The sequence below is a fragment of the Gobius niger genome, assembly GCF_951799975.1.
Source record: "Gobius niger genome assembly, chromosome: 10".
Taxonomy (NCBI): Eukaryota; Metazoa; Chordata; class Actinopteri; order Gobiiformes; family Gobiidae; genus Gobius; species Gobius niger.
The window spans coordinates 6,386,632-6,404,594 of record NC_136861.1 but is presented as its reverse complement, the minus strand read 5'-3'; the positions used below and the strand labels follow the sequence as shown (position 1 = coordinate 6,404,594).

At 40.3% G+C, this 17,963-nt stretch overlaps 1 protein-coding gene across 1 annotated transcript; it reads right to left on the bottom strand.

Annotated features, from left to right (window-relative positions):
• Positions 1 to 3,827: 3,827 nt before the first annotated feature.
• LOC306968999 (ras-related protein Rab-35) lies at positions 3,828 to 17,963 on the bottom strand. Its single transcript, XM_079564606.1, has 6 exons — positions 17,742 to 17,963; positions 13,597 to 13,647; positions 10,044 to 10,167; positions 8,371 to 8,495; positions 5,944 to 6,068; positions 3,828 to 4,305 (listed from the first exon to the last, which is right to left on the bottom strand). The coding sequence occupies exons 1-6, from the start codon at positions 17,794 to 17,796 to the stop codon at positions 4,156 to 4,158; spliced, it is 630 nt and encodes a 209-aa protein (XP_079420732.1). The 5' UTR covers positions 17,797 to 17,963; the 3' UTR covers positions 3,828 to 4,155.

The window sequence follows — 17,963 nt, the reverse complement described above, 5'->3', positions numbered from 1 at the left end:
AAGGCAGAGCAGCAATTATCAACACAAAACAGTCACAACAGCAAAGGATTGAACTGAGCCAGGCATATCATTCTGGTTTAGGTTCTGTTTGTCATTTAAAATTGTGTTTATGTATTTAATTTCACATTAGTATTGTTTAATTAACCAGTTAAAGTAATATAATTTTAATTGACCAGTTAATTATATAAAATAACCAGTTTTAGAAATGTATATTGATTGAAATACATTCACCCATTTGAAATGACCATTATCGGTATCGGTATTGACAAAAATGACCCCAAAAGTATCGGTATCGTATCGATTCCAAAAAATGTGGTATCGCCCATCACTAGCCAGTAGCGTTTAGTATTGAAAAGTAGTTTAGATACTGCTGCTGGTATAAAGTAAATGTATAAAGTATCGAAAGCAGTTAGGTGGGCCATATCGTATATCGCAATATTTTTTGATATCGTAATTTTTTATATCGCTGTGGACACGATATAATTGATGTTCCGCTCGGCTCCATCAGAGAAACATAAACACTGACTGTAGAACCCGGGGGCAGGTGCTTAAAAAGTCAAAGGAAATAAAATTAATCTTCCCAACAGGCGTAAGGCTTGGATTTTTAGGTCATTTGTCCATTGTCAGTTATATCGTCAATTATATCGTTATCGTGATATTTCTTTTTTATATCGTGATTTTTTTTATATCGTGATATAGATTTTAGGCCAAATCGCCCTGCCCTAAAAGCTGTTTGTTTCAAATCAAATAAATGAAACAAATTTAATGCCACACCGTGTAGGATTTTACCCAAAAATTCAATTTGAAATACAAGCATTTTTTTCAGCAGAATTTGAGATTTAAACATGTTAGGTTCACATCTAAATACATTATATGATTACCCACTGCAGTAATAGCATTTTCTGTGTTGAGCTGGTCATTAGGAGCATGTTTTATACTAGCGGCAACACTATGGTCCCAAAAGTTACGCAGTGTCCCTTTAAAAGAACATTATTGTTCCGTTTTATGGTTCTATATCACAAAATATGTTAGCATTAGTTTTGCAAAAAGTGTTAGTGTATCGAAAATCAAGTATTGTTAAAGGGACTAGATGCAATTTTTTATACTAACTACTAGCGCCACCTCAGGTCTTCCTAGTAATCCATTTCTGGAGATTTTTTTTTTTAAATTCATGCAGTTTTTATATTTGAAGAGTTTAGTGGTGCTAGGCTAATGCTAGGCTAGTGCATGTCTATGGTAGCTAGTAGCCTGCATTAAAAATAGTCTGACCCAAGCACAGAGCACCTGAGGCAAATCACTTATAACACCAGACTAACCATATATATGTCTGTGTCGACTGAATAATGTTTGAAATATAACCATTTTGCATTTAAAATAACTTATATTTGAGCAGCATCAGCTTCCTGGTTGTAGCTACGCGTCTGCACATACCGGATCTACAGTAGTTTGTTTACCTGTGGCTGGAGTTACTACATATGGAATTCACAAAGGAGCTTTCTACAAATCAGATATGGCAACGTTTGGAGGACGGCCCCATGATTTGAAGAGGTTTTTAATGCAGGCTACTAGTTACCATAGACATGCACTAGCTTAGCACTAGCCTAGCACCGCTAAACTCTTCAAATATAAGGACTGCATGAATTAAAAACATATATACATCTCCAGAAATCAACAACACTCTGGATAACTAGGAAATGAGGCCCTATGTCAAAAATCCTGAAATATCCCTTTAATATAGAACCTGCAGTTGCATGTTCAGCTTGGAGCATTGTAAAGCAGTGGTCCTCAACGGGTGGTAATCACAAATTTACAGTTATTTGACTAAGACATAAACGAGAGAACCCGAGAGAAGCCGCGTCTTCACTTCCAGAACAACCCGGCACAGATGACAGCTTGGAAAAACGTCTGACAGCGCCGCAAGAGACGTCAAGACTCAATGTTTTGATCAAGTAGCAAAACACACACAGCAAAAGGAACATTCCACGTTTTAGTCGAGAAAATGAAGCGTCTCCCATGTTAAAGGCTAGAGCTGGGATTAGAAGGTTTCTCTTTTTGGTGGCGCATCTTCTTTGTTAGGAGCCACAGTTAAACAGTCACATGGGTTCTTTTTTGGCACGTCGAGGCCGAGAAAGGAGAGCGAAGTGTCTGGCGCAGGGACACAGGTGTTGCTCTCATTGGCCGTTTCCCAAAGCCTCGGTACCTCGCCTTGGTCTGACTGATTTAGAGTGAGATGGAGAGTTTGGAATGTTCTTTATGCTATAGTTATCTTAACCGTTTATGTGACTCATTATACACATAAGGACATAGATACAGACGGCATCTCTAGAATCGCCCATATATGGTCATGTTTGAAAACAGTTAAGGGGGAAAACAATTGAGAGAAATAGAAACTTTCTTTAATTATTCAAAAACTACTTTAACAAAATGCAGAATTATGAATATAGTTTTCTACTAAATAAAGATACAAAGACATGGGGAGGAGCAAAGTGGTTCAACAGCCCATAAATACATAAATAACAGAGGATGCTAACTTGATGCTTTATGTTAGCATCGGGCTAATGCTAACGGTTAGCTAGCGCTCGCTACAAATGCCGTTTTTTCACTTCTACTGAACAACTGCTGTGAATAAATATCCACGTAGAACTTATTTATCACAGACAAGTAACGTAATGTCTCAATCGAGTCCATATGGATATTTTTCCACAGCAGCGAAAAAACGGCAGCGCTAGCTAGCATTAGCGCGATGCTAACATGTAGCATCATGTTAGCATTCTCCTTTATTTATGTCATTATGGGCTGTTGAACCACTTTGCTCCTCCCCATGTCTTTGTATTTTTATTGGGCAGAAATCTAATAATTCAGCATTTGTTAAAATGGTTTGGATTTTTCTCCAAATTGTTTTCAAACCAGAGATGCCGTCTGTATCTATGTAGTTCATTAGCCTGTTGTTTTTTTCTTCATTAGGCATTTTTTGGCTGGTACGTCTTATACTCCGGAAAAAAACAGTAGTACCTCTTTTTATCCACTTAGAAAATCGACATGTTTAATTTTGTGTGACTTGGATCGTGTAACTACTCACGTAACCGTGTTTAAATAGAGAAACCGTGGAAAAGCTTGGTCGCTTCTTGCTTCACCCCGGTCTGAAGGAATATGCTAGGAGAGGCTAAATGCTAACATCATCTTTGGTCTTTTTGCACATAGACCAGACAGGTACCCATCAACTCGGCTAAGCTCAGGTATCCCAGTATGGAAAAACTGAACTATTCCTTTAAATACCCAAATATCGGCCCGATACGTCGGTCAAGCTCTAGTTTTGATCCCCCCTTTCGATTCATGTTTAGTATTTATTTGGGAAAATAACATTGGGAGATTTCAATCAGAGGTTTAATCATCTTTGACTGCTATTATTTATTTTCCTTTTGATTATGTAACGTCACTTCCATTCCCTCCAAAGTGTTTTCCATTAGCAGCTCTTGTTGGACCAAGGCAGGCGAGGCACCTCACGCCTTTGGGAAACATCCATCGTAATCCAGTGGAATCCAAGTCCAGCTCTGGCGGCCACGTTGTGATTGTCCATTCCAGAACTCCTGCAAAATAATTCTCTCCTTATAGTCACTTGTGTAGTTAATTTCTAACATGATGCAAACTCCAGAGCAGTAGGTGGCGCTGTGGCGATGCACAGTCAAATGCCACTGACTCACAACAAGGAAGATTTGTCCCCGCCGTGTTGCCGTACAGTTTTAGTGTTTTAGAAGCTGCAAAGTTATCATTCCTAACACTTATTTAAATATACTTTATATTGAATGTCTTGAAAGGCGTATTGTATTACTACTTTTTCTACTGCAAATACTTCAGTAACAATTTGACAGAGCAACTTTTACTTTTATTGGAGTGATATTTCATCAGTAGTATCTGTTCTTTTCCTCAAGTAATGACATAAAGTACTTCGATCACCACTGGAGGATAAAAAGGACGATCACAAGATGGCCGCCACATTCGCCACAACAACCGTTTCCGCTCTAGAGTTTTATTGTCAATCATCACGACGGTCTCCTCGCGATCGTCGACTCTTTAAAAACGGACAGATTCCTCGAGTCCAGTCCAGTCTTTGGTCCCGGGTCCCTGTGTGGCCGCAGCAGCGCGTCCAGAGCCTCCTCAGCAGCACTTCTTGCCCCTCTTCCGTCGGTCGCGGTTTCCCTGGGCGCCGATGTTCACCGTGTCGCGCTCCCGCTCACGCTCCCGCTCCGCCCGGTTCTGACTCTGGATTTTGGCCCGGAGAACCATGTGGGTGAACTCCATGAACATCTGAGGGAGACAGAGCGGGATTAAGAGAAAGTACTGAAGTATCTGCTGTGGAAAATACTTATTCAAAGTAGAGAGAAGTAATGTGTTCATACAGTATTTATAAGTGTTTCTAAAATTAACTTTTACATTTGACAGGACATTCTGCACAGCGCCACCTGCTGTTCTGGAATAGGGCTGGGTACCGTTCCTTTTTTTTCAATACCAGTATTTTAACGATACTTGGTTTTCCATACCAATACCTCAATGGTGCTTTTTTCTGATACCATTTTGGGGAAATAAAATTGGGAGAAATTGTGGGAATAAGGAAAAAATGTGGGAATAAGGAAAAAATGTGAGAATAAATTGGAAAAATTGGGAGAAATATGGAAAAAATGTATACAAAAAAATTTGGAGGAAAAAAAAATATTACTAATATAATATGACAAAAAATGAGGGAGAACATTGGGGGAAAAAATGGGAAAAAAATATTACCCATGTAAAATGGCAAAACATGAGGGGGGGGGGGGGGGGAATTGGGAAAGTGACAGAAAATGGGCAAAAAAAATTGGAAAAATGTGGCAAACATTGGGGAAAAAATGTTACTCATCAAAATGGCAAAAAATGAGGGGGAAACATTGGGAAAGTGACAAAAAATGGGCAAAAAAAATATGGAAAAATGGGACATTGGGGGGAAAAAATGGGAAAAAAGGGAAATTAAAATTTAAAAAAATTATAATAATTGGCCAAAAATGGGGAGAAAAAAAATCATTTACTTGAGTTGAATGAACCAAGTCACTTCCTATAATCCTGGACCAACAGTATCAAAACTTAGATCTAAAGAGATTTTTTTCCCCTGTACCTGCTTTCGATACCGGTAGAACCTAAACTTTTTTTTCCGATGCCAGGACTGGTAATACAATGAACCACATACTTCGACAAATTGCCTTAACTTTGGAGCCTTTAATGAAATGTAGTGGAGTAGAAAGTATTATCTCTATCTTTCAAATGTAGTGAAGTATAAGTACAGATAACGGTCTCCATGGCGGCGCGTAAACAAGCTGAGGCTTCCCTTTCTCTTGGTACAGCAGCGTTTTTGCACATCTTTGCTCTGTTTTTGTGAGTTCAGTGGATTCCGTACTAGCTGAAGACATTTGAGACCTACACATTTCTTCTTCTGAGACACTGAAGAGGCACCAAGAGCCCTCACACCTGCAGCACAAGAGGAGCTACAGGAAACAAAAAAGAGCCAAACAAGGAGGAATCCAGGCAAGACTCACTGCTAAGCCACACACCATTTCAAACCCAACATCTGATCTTATAATTATACAACAACAAATAAAGCACTTTCTTTTTTACTTAGAGGTGGTCAGTAAGTCAATTTACTCAAATATTGTCCCCAATATAGAGTTTTTGAAGATCTGACAGTAATGTAAGTAACTCTCACAACCAAATTATAGTTAGCAAATGTTTTAAGCCGTAAAACACACACTCCGGAACAGTAGGTGGCGCTGTGTGCTGCCAATGACTCAGGAACATTTGTCCTCGTCTTGTTTTTGAAGCTGTAAAGTTATTACTCGCACAACACAAATATTTAATTGTTCATTGTTGTGGGATTTAAAACGTAGCACAGGGTTTTAGTTTTAAACTTTAAACCGGTACCTCTTCTACGTTGATGTTTTCTTTGGCGCTGGTCTCGAACACTCGCACGCCGACGGTTTCTCCAAACCTCATGGCGTCCTGCGTTTCCACCTTCCTCCTGGAGGGGTCGTCGCTCTTGTTTCCAACTGAGGGCACAACAAAACTTCACTGAATCGGTTTCTACAAATCGACCTTTCGCAAAAGACCCGCCCCCTTGGCCCCTTAGTTTATCACGTGTCATAACGAGGGAGAATATCATCCAGATTGAGGCCAAATGGGCTAAGATGTGCCACAGAGGGACACATTTACTATATTATATATTTATTTTGACATCTGGGTTCTGAATGTTTTAAAGTCCACAAGGGGGTGCCACAGGGTTCAATATTAGGACCCCTCCTGTTCACCATGTATATTAATGAATGAACAAAATGTGTCTGACAATAGTTTACCGTCTTGGTTTGAACTCTGCTAAAGCTCTTGATGTGGTCCAGCTCACACTTATGCTGCTAAAACTGGTCCTCAATGTTGAAGAGTCTAAACTAATGTTATTTTCAAACACTAAGTTTCCTCAAACCATCTCTTTAGTGTCCACTCTCGAGGGAAATGTCAGATGTGGTTCCCAAGTACAGGTCACTTTGTCCATATGTGGCTTTAAAGTCAGGGAGTCCTCAAGCAAAACACCATCTTGTGAAGAAACAAACTTTTTCTTTCAAAATAAATTTCGTTTTTCTTTCTCCTTCAGCCCCTGGAGACCGGATGTACATGAACACCTCTGCTCAGTGTCTCCATAAGACACTGTATAACACGCTTCTCTGAGGGACATTAACTGTAGGACTTTCACCCGTCCGGTAGTGGAAGAAGTACTCAGTATTCTAGTAAAAGTGCAGATACAAGACCAAAAATGAACTCGAGTTAGTTCAAGATACAATTTTGGACTATACTGTTGCCATCAATACAAAACATGCTCCTAATGACCAGCTCGACACAGAAAATGCTATTTTTGCAGTGGGTAATCAAACAATGGATTTGGATGAAAAAACCTATTCAAAACTCAAATTCTGCTGATTTTAGTCACATCTCCATGGAGACGAGCCGGAGACGTACCCACTGTTTGTTTGTACATTTATGATTTTTCCATGATGAAAATATCTGTCATAAAATAAAAGCTTGTATTTCAATTTTATTTATTGGGTAAAATTCTACGCGGCGTGGCTTTAAGTAAAAGTATAAATGTATGCAATGTAAAATGTACAGGATTTTTTTTAATTATTTGAATCAAACTAGATCTAAAGGAGTAAACCACCAACTCTGTTCAAAAACAGGGACTAAATCAGGTCTAAACCCGGACTAAACTAGGTCTAAACCACTAAACCAAGTCTAAACCAGTTTATCGTAGAGGTGTCACCCAAATTAAAACTGTAGTAGAGTAGACAGTACAGATAAAGGCTTTAAAATGTAGTGAAGTATAATTTGTCCCCTCCTAGAACCGGCGGCCTTAACGTGGTGGAGGGTTTGAGCCCGAATGATCCTGGAGCTCTGTTGTCGGGGCTTTGTTATTTATTTATCTATTTGGCTATTCACCTACGCATGTATCTTTCTTTTGCTTGATTACTGTGCTGAACTCTGTTCCTATGAAGAACTTTGTGGAACTCAGATGCTCAAATAAAAAAGATGAATTGAAATTGAATTCGTGCCCCTGGTAGGGTCTCCCAAGGCAAACAAGTCCTATAGGTGACGGGTCAGACAGAGAGCGGTTCAGAAGCCCTTTATGAGAGACCAACAGGCCCGGTTAGAACCATGAGGCCCGTCCTTCTGTGGACCCACCACCTGCAGGGGGCGCCATGAGGGGCTGGTGCAATGTGATCTGAGCAGCTCCAACAAGTGCCCCCACGACCCGGAAACGGACAAGTGGAAGAAAACGGATGGATGGACCTATAATTTACTTTGTCCTCATTCAACAACCTGTTCCCCACCTCGCCCTATTCACCACATTTCAGAAACTCAATGACAGGAGAGACACAGATTAGGAATGAAACGTTTGAAATGTTTTCCCTGATCATTAACTGGATTCACAAAGACCTCATACCCACAGTCTCAGTCCTTTCATCTGACTAACATTCAGCACATCGTTTTGATCATCTTCTCCACTTTCAGACGCCTTTATTAGACAGTCATGTGACTTCAGTCCATATGACAGTTTTTGTTTTACGTGGAAAGGTCCAGCCGTTGTCAGAAATGTCGGCCAATGAGAGAAGACTTTATTAAGCTAATGTTTACATGAATGACTAACCGAGAACATCCCGGATCACAGTAATCTGAGCTGAGCCGCGGCTGCGCTCGGTAAATAAAACTAATCACTAACCCGGAATTCAGGTACGGCTCCTGGCTGATCACGAAAACAAACCCCGAGGTTAGGACTTCCTCCGTTTGGATCCAGAGGAGACTCACCGAGGATCTTGCAGACGTTGTCACAGTTCTGGGAAATCTCGTTCAGCCACCGCTTCACGTTCACGAAGGATTCCGGGTTCGTCACGTCGTAAACGATAATGACGCCGTGTGTGTTTCTGTAATAACTGGACAGAGATGAAGAAAGATTTTAATGTCTGATTTATAGTCAGTCAGTTTGAATTATCAGCATGAGAATCTTAAAGAGTCAGGTCTGGAAAGGAAAGCATTCATTTTAGTCTAAGCTGAACATAGAAAAGGTCTGGATGTGGGAGCAACATCATCTAGCGCCCCCTTTGGGTGAGGGTTTTAATCAGGCAGAACATTTTACTGATTAATTAAGTCACAAAGGGCATAATGTAAGGCAGGGAGGCACCGATACCAGTTTTTATAAAACCAATACGAGTACTTTGATTTAACCTCTTAACTCCCGCCTGAACCGAGAGGATCTTTTTCCTCACGTCATCAGATTTCTTTTCCATCGTTTTTTTGTTGGATATAAACTTATTTTTGTAATTTTTTGTCACATTTTTGTCATTTTTTGTCACATTTTTGTCATTTTTTGTCAATTTTTTTTATCACATTTTGTCACATTTTTATAATTTTTTTGGTCAAATTTTTATCACATTTGTGTCACATTTTTTGTAATTTTTTTGGTCCATTTCTTGTGACATTTTTGCCACTTTTTCAATTTTTCGGCACTTTTTGTCAATGTTTTCTCGCTTTTTTCTCACATTTCCATCATTGTTTTCGTCTCAGTTTTGTTGCTATTTTCACAGCTTTTTTCCAGAAGCTTTTGGACTGGGGTAAAGCCAAACTGGAGAAAATGTGCTCAGTTCAGATGGGAGTTAAGGGGTTAAGTACTTGCCGATACCGATACGAGTACAAGGCATTTTATTGCTCTGTCCATGACAGACAGAACAGCTCATGTCCAAAAGCTCCTCAATGCTTGTGCTTTATTCATTTATGTATTTTTATTTAACAATAGTATTGAGATGTTACTTATTACTGCAGATAAATGGTTTCTTTTCTCCTTTACTTCAGTTCCGTGTGGGTTTGCAACTTATCCAGTAGCTTCAGCATGTCCATTGTTTTGCTGGAGCTCATTTTCGCTCAATATAAACATGCTGCATCTCTTTAATTTGGATTTTCTGAGGATGCTCAGAAGAGCAAAAGAGAAAAAGGTTTTTTTAGTCGCTGGGTTGGTTTTTCAGATGAATAAACCCCTGGGCTTAAAGCGGCATAAGAATCGCCAAAACTGTTAGAACGCGAGTTAGTGGCTAGTTTAGCAACATTAGCAACATCAGCCTGTGTCTTGTAAACCCTGCAGACGCTGCAGCACTAACAACATTTAGCTCTGGTTAAATCCAGCACAGACTCTGATTTAGGGAGTGTCGTCTGCAATAAAGTCAGCTCTATGTGGAAGATTGGATTTACACTGAACTATTCTCCAGTTTGTTGCTATTTTCTCTCCTCAGCGGAGCTGCGTCCTGTAGCCGGACAGTATGAGCACAAGCATGTGGTATTGGCCCGATACTAGTATCGGTATCGGTGCATCCCTACTTTTGTACAGCACAATTCACTTTTAGAGGATTGTGAAAAGATGAAATGGAACAGTAAATCAGGACTCGCTCTCAGGTCAGATCTGAAAGGCTTTAGTGGGAGTTTCTCCTCACGTGGAGGTGATGGTCCGGAAACGCTCCTGTCCCGCCGTGTCCCAGATCTGCAGCTTCACTCTCTCCCCGTTTATATCCACCGTGCGGATCTTAAAGTCCACTCCGATCGTGGTGATGTAGCTGCCTGAAACAACAACAGACACATCGGATTATCACCATCTCCACCACGGTCTTTTAGACGACTGTTTGAATCCTCTTGTGTCAGTGAGGTGGGTCACGTTAACGTTACACTCCATAAAGTCATCTCGAAACATGCCCCGTTCTCCTGAAGTGCATGGCCTTGATTCACAGTTATTTTTTGGCTTAACTTGATGAGTGGGTGTGTTTGAAATGTCTCCTGTCGACGAGTCCAGGCAGATCCTCCTCACTCCGGTCTCCTGTGGGAGACTCGATGCCGAACTCGATTACATTCCTTTACATTTGCAAACAAACCACAGAGAATCTTTGATCGAGCTTTGGTTGAGGTCAGACAATGCTGTTTTTCCCTCATCCCGAAGGTTTTTTAATCAAGGAAACGGCATGAAAAAGCAACTTAAGACAGTTTTACTATGCCTTGTGACAATGATAGGAGGGTGGAGCAGTGAAAACGTAATCACTAATGGAACCACAATGAGGCTAATGTTGTTTCAATTAAAATATTACATTATAGATATTATTTTTCATGGCACGACTCTTTAAGCCGGGGCACCTGACTGTCTCTTGTTTTAGACAAAGCAAAAGCAAAACACAGACTTTGTTTCTTTGTCAGTAAACGGCGGATCCGGACGGGTTGGTCAGGTGAGCGGCGGCCTGTGCCGTCTTTCTCTTTCTCTCTGACAGCAGAGCGGGAAAACTACTGCAGCCCAGATGAACAGAAAGAGAAGTCCTGCCTCTGAGCTCCAAAACGCTTTTTAGATTTTTACAAACGGCTGCAGAATGACTGAAATACGACTCGCTGAAGTTTTAACACTGAGGACGCTCTAATTAAATAAACAAATAACACCGCTGGACTAAACCTGGACTAAACAGGACTAAAGCAAAACTAAGACAGGACTAAAGCAGGTCAGAACCAGGTCAGAACCAGGACTAAACCAGGACTAAACATGGACTAATGCAGGTTAGAACCAGGACTAAAGCAAGTCAGAACCAGGACTAAAGCAGGGCTAAGACAGGACTAAGACAGATCAGAACCACGACAGAACCAGGACTAAACTAGAACTAAACCAGGACTAAAGCAGGTCAGAACCAGGACTAAACCAGGACTAAAGCAAAACTAAGACAGATCAGAAGCAGGACAGAATCAAGACTAAACTAGGACTAAATTAGGACTAAACTAGGACTAAACCAGGACTAAACTAGGACTAAACTAGGACTAAGACAGATCAGAACCAGGACTAAACCAAGACTAAAGCAGGACTAAAGCAGAACTAAACCAAGACTAAACCAGGACTAAAGCAGGACTAAACTAGGACTAAACTAGGACTAAGACAGATCAGAACCAGGACTAAACCAAGACTAAAGCAGGACTAAAGCAGGACTAAAGCAGGACTAAAGCAGGACTAAACCAGGACTAAAGCAGGTCAGAACCAGGGCTAAACCAGGGCTAAACCAGGACTAAAGCAGGACTAAACTAGGACTAAACTAGGACTAAACTAGGACTAAGACAGATCAGAACCAGGACTAAAGCAGGACTAAAGCAGGACTAAAGCAGGACTAAACTAGGACTAAACTAGGACTAAGACAGATCAGAACCAGGACTAAACCAAGACTAAAGCAGGACTAAAGCAGGACTAAAGCAGGACTAAACCAGGACTAAAGCAGGTCAGAACCAGGGCTAAACCAGGGCTAAACCAGGACTAAAGCAGGACTAAACTAGGACTAAACTAGGACTAAACTAGGACTAAGACAGATCAGAACCAGGACTAAAGCAGGACTAAAGCAGGACTAAACCAGGACTAAACTAGGACTAAACTAGGACTAAACTAGGACTAAGACAGATCAGAACCAGGACTAAACCAAGACTAAAGCAGGACTAAAGCAGAACTAAACCAAGACTAAACCAGGACTAAAGCAGGACTAAACTAGGACTAAACTAGGACTAAGACAGATCAGAACCAGGACTAAACCAAGACTAAAGCAGGACTAAAGCAGGACTAAAGCAGGACTAAACCAGGACTAAAGCAGGTCAGAACCAGGGCTAAACCAGGGCTAAACCAGGACTAAAGCAGGACTAAACTAGGACTAAACTAGGACTAAGACAGATCAGAACCAGGACTAAAGCAGGACTAAAGCAGGACTAAACCAGGACTAAACTAGGACTAAACTAGGACTAAACTAGGACTAAGACAGATCAGAACCAGGACTAAACCAAGACTAAAGCAGGACTAAAGCAGAACTAAACCAAGACTAAACCAGGACTAAAGCAGGACTAAACTAGGACTAAACTAGGACTAAGACAGATCAGAACCAGGACTAAACCAAGACTAAAGCAGGACTAAAGCAGGACTAAAGCAGGACTAAACCAGGACTAAAGCAGGTCAGAACCAGGGCTAAACCAGGGCTAAACCAGGACTAAAGCAGGACTAAACTAGGACTAAACTAGGACTAAACTAGGACTAAGACAGATCAGAACCAGGACTAAAGCAGGACTAAAGCAGGACTAAACCAGGACTAAACTAGGACTAAACTAGGACTAAGACAGATCAGAACCAGGACTAAACCAAGACTAAACCAGGACTAAACCAGGACTAAACTAGGACTAAACTAGGACTAAGACAGATCAGAACCAGGACTAAACCAAGACTAAACCAGGACTAAACCAGGACTAAACCAAGACTAAACCAGGGCTAAACCAAGACAGAACCAAGACTAAACCAAGACTAAACCAGGGCTAAACCAGGACTAAAGCAGGACAGAACCAGGACTAAAGCTGAAATAAAAACAGGACTAAACCTGGACTAAACCAAGACTAAACCAAGACTAAAGCAGGACTAAACCTGGACTAAACCAAGACTAAACCAAGACAGAACCAAGACTAAACCAAGACTAAACCAAGACTAAACCAAGACTAAACCAAGACAGAACCAGAACTAAACCAGAACTAAACCAGGACTAAACCAAGACTAAACCTGGACTAACCCTGGAGTAATGTGTTGAACTGAGCAAAGAGGAGAAACTCATCACTGTTTTGCTCTGAGGCTGCTGTATCTGCTGTTTAGGAGCAAAACAACAGTAACCGGATTCAATGAACTGCATTACTTTCCACACACAGTAAAAGATTTAATAAAGGTTTAAAATCCTCAAATAAACATGAATTAACCCGTGTGTTGTTTTAATCAATTCGGACCTTGGTGAGATTTAACTCCTGAGTTTTATTGAGCCACGGATAGAAATAGAATCTAAACTAGTGCCATTTATTTATTTTGTATTGTGAAATAGGCACATGATTAAGTTGAATTTGGATACATAGGAGGGAACTTCAATCAGGTCCTTGAGCTTTAAAGATTTACTCCCTGGAATCAGTTTCAGTTTAGTTTTCCAGGTAAAAAGGGTTTTGATTTGATTTCAGACTCACCTGAGAAGGAGTTGTCAGCGAAGCGGAGGAGGAGGCTGCTTTTGCCCACGTCTGAAACACAAAATCACCAGCGCTGATGAAACACAAACAGGTTCGTCCATAAAGTCACAGCCCGGAGGTGGAGACGAGCTCCCACTCAAAGAAGTCGCCTAAACATTCACACAGGGCGGCTCAGGATCAGGAAAATGTGACTTATTTGGTTGAAAATGATCTGTTGTCAGTAATAATGATCATTTTATTTCAGTGAAGCAGCAGCAGCTTAATGAACAAATGTTTTGCAGAAAAGTTTATTTGAATTTTTAACCTCTTAACTCCCGCCTGAACCGAGAGCATTTTCTCCAGTTCACCTTTACCCAAATCCTGTAGGCCAGTGTAACACCTCATTTGAAAGCTAAGACCTACAAAACTGAATTGATCTTTTTCCTCACATTATCAGATTTTTTTTCATCACTTTTTTTGTTGGGCAGTCATCTCATTTATGTCAAATTTTCGTGACTTTTTTTTGTCACTTTTTCGTTTTTTTTTTGGTCAATTTTTTTGCCCATTTTTTGTCACTTTTCCGCCAAATTATTTGCATTTTTTCTCAATTTTTCGTCAAATTTTTCTCACTTTTTTGTCAAATTTTTGTCAATTTTTGTCTTTTTTTGGTACATTTTTGGTAAAAATTTTTTCACATTTTCATCATTGTTTTCGTCTCAGTTTTGTTTCTATTTTCATTCATTCATTTTTTAGTTGGGTATTCAACTCATTTTTTTGTCATTTGTCACATTTTTGTCATTTTTTCCACATGTTTTGGTCAATTTTTTTGGTCAATTTTTTATCAAATTTTTGTCATTTTTTTGGCACTTTGACACATTTTTGTCATTTTTCGTCAATTTTTTTAAATCAATTTTTTGTTACATTTTGGTCATTTTTTTGTCAAATTTTTATCACATTTTTGTCATATTTTTATAATTTTTTCGTCAATGTTTTCTCACTTTTTTGTCACATTTCCATCATTGTTTTCGTCTCAGTTATGTTGCCATTTTCACAGCTTTTTTTTTCCAGAAGCTTTTGGACTGGGGTAAAGCCAAACTGCAGAAAATGTGCTCGGTTCAGGTGGGAGTTAAGGGGTTAAAAAACTACTTTAACAAATGCTGAATATATATATATTATGAATATAGTTTTCTACTAAATAAAGATACAAAGACATGGAGAGGAGCAAAGTGGTTCAACAGCCCATAAAAACATAAATAACAGAGAATGCTAACATGATGCTACATGTTAGCATCGGGCTAATGCTAACGGTTAGCTAGCGCTAGCTACAACTGCCGTTTTTTCACTTCTACTGAACAATCTGCTGTGAGAAAACATCCATATGGGCCCTATTTACACTTGACTTTATTTATGTGATAAATAAGTTCATATTTCACCAGAAAATGGCTAAAAAGAGTGGAGATTGTTCCTCTAAAGATTCTGTTTTCCCCCCCACTATGACGACTTGCTACACGTGGATACCATCTGTCAGTATTTGTGAATGAATCAGCGCCATTTTGGAGCGATTTCCAGCAACAAAACATAAAATAAGAATCGTAAAGCGAGAGTTTGGTCAGTTGTTACTCTGACATTAAAACCACGACGTTAAATGGAAAAACTAGGATAAATCCGTGTTTTCATTAAAGCGTTAAACTGGAGCTGCTGCTTCCGTTCGTCGTTCATAATAAACAGCTCCTCGGGGATGGCGGTGTCATGTGTTTGTGTGGGGACGATGCTTTATGTCTCAGTGACACAGTTTCCTCCACACCTCAGATACGCTCTATAAAAAGCTCCTCAGCTGACGCCGCGTTTCTCCGACTGCTTTGTTCTGAGTCGAGAAGCTTCTCAGAAAAATAAGACTCATATTAACAATCACAATCAAATAAACTGCAATAGTTACGGTCGGCCAAAACGGACCGCGCCTCAGGCAACACTAACTCTACAGCCCCCTCCCCCCTTAACCCCACCTGAACCGAGCACTTTACCCAAATCTAAAAGCTTCTTAAAAAAAACTGTCAAAAGAGATGAAGACGTACCTAAAAAGCAACAAAAGAGTAACAAAAAAACTGACATAAACACTTAAAAGGTACGATCAGTTTGGTCGGCCTTAGCTTTCAAATGAGGCGTTACACTGGCCTAGAGGCGGTGAGTTCTACAGTCATTAAGCTTTTAAGATTCAGGTAAAGCCGCATTGGAGAAAACACGCCCTTAAGGTGTGGGTTAAGAGGTTACAGTCCGGCTCACTGTGTTAGTTCCCTGTTTTTTGTGGAGCGGATGAAAACTTTATTAAATAAGCAATCAGAAAAACAATGTTTCCATTTGCTTTGATGTGGAAAAAGAAAAGTAAAAATAACATAACATTAATAAAATATATGGGGAGTAAAAAACGTAGTTTGGCGGTAATTTACAAAATTTGGCAGAAAATTCCATGTGGTCGTTCTAGTCAAAAAGTCCATGGAAGCCGTGTCATACAGATACAGACGGTAATTCTAGACTCGCCCATATATGGTCATGTTTGAAATCAGTTAAGGGGGAAAACAATTGAGAAAAATCAAAATTTTCTCTAATTATTCAAAAACGGAGAGGAGCCAAGTGGTTCAACAGCCCATAAATACATAAATATCGGAGTATGCTAATATGATGCTACATGCTAGCATCGTGCTAATGCCAATGATGGATATGACTTATCCATAAGGACCCGATTTACACTTGACTTTATTTGTATGTGATAAATAACTTTATATTCCACCAGAAAACTGCGAAAACTAGTGAAAAATTGTGTTTCCCAATAGATTCTATTTTCCCCTTGGTGAAGCCACGCCCCCTTCTATGACGCGATGCCGTCTGTATCTGTTTCACGGAGTTACCGCAGTGATGACCAGGACTCCCCATTTACTCCAATGGAAAAAATGGTGTAATTTCACAATTTTACCAAATGACATGGACAAATGGAAACAATGTTTTCTCATTGCCAGTGACGTCATATGTCGTCTGGGTGTTCACCACAGATACTGACGGCCTCGCGTCATAGAAGGGGGCGTGGCTTCACCGAGGGGGAAAACTGAATCTTTTGGAAAACACAATTTTTCACTCTTTTTAGCCATTTTCTAGTGGAATACAAACTTATTTATCACAAATAAAGTCAAGTCTAAATCAGGTCCATTTGGATGTTTATTCACAGTAGGTTGTTCAGTAGAAGTGAAAAAACGGCAGTCATAGCTACATTAGCATGATGCTAACCTGTAGCATTGTCTCATGTAAAGCGCTTTGTGATTATGTCTGTGAAAGGCGCTACATAAATAAAGATCTTCTTCTTCTTCATCATCATGTTAGCATTGTCCGCTATTTATGTATTTATGGGCTGTTGAACCACTTTGCTCCTCCCCATGTCTTTGTATCTTTATTGGGTAATAAACTATATTCATAATTCAGCGTTTGTTAAAGGAGTGGTTCTCAACCTGGAGTTGAGATGTGTGTGCTATTTTACCAAAGTGCCATTATATGTTCGTAATTTGATACATTTTATTTTAGCCATTTGTTTTTTGTTCTGTTTTTAAGAATTACGTCGGCTAATGTTCTGATTGCTCACGGTGCGAACCGGGCGGGGGGTCACGAACCACTTTAACTGTTATAATGGGGGTCGTGGCTCCAAAAGGTTGAGAACCACTGTGTTAAAAGTACTTTTTGAATAATTTGAGAAAGTTTAGATTTTTCTCCAAGTTGTTTTTCCCCTTAACTGTTTTCAAACATGACCATATATGGGCGAGTCCAGAAAGTAGTTTTCATACTTTCCACAAAAATCCCTCAATAGCGGAAATCTAAACACAGGGAACCGGACTTTGACTTTAACCCTCAATAACCTGGTCCCTCCATCACTGAGCTCCTCCATGTGCCGCCGCCGCCGCCCACCCTCCTCCTCCTCCTCCTCCTCCTCCTCCTCCCCCGCCCTTCAGCTGACTCCACGTCCTGCCCACGAGTTTTTAACCACTCATACAAGCATTAATAATAGTGTTGGGACTCCATTAAAATGTGAGTTAATTATGGCCTTTATAATGAATTAATCAGAAACAGCAGAACAGCAGCAGCAGCAGCCGTTCTTTACACGGTGGACAGGAAGTAAAAGCACTGACTGGAGTCTCCGATGATGAGCAGCTTGAAGAGATGGTTGTAATCCTTCCCCGCCATTTGCGCCGCCGCGTCAGTGCAGAAATCTCATGGGCTTTTCCCGCTTCTTCTTCTTCTTCTTCTTCCGCCGCTGCCGCGTTCCGAGTCGAAATCAGCAGCTCCTGGCGCCACGGCCCGTCCAGAAACACGCGCTATTCCCGATCCGACATGGCGGCATTTCCAGAGAG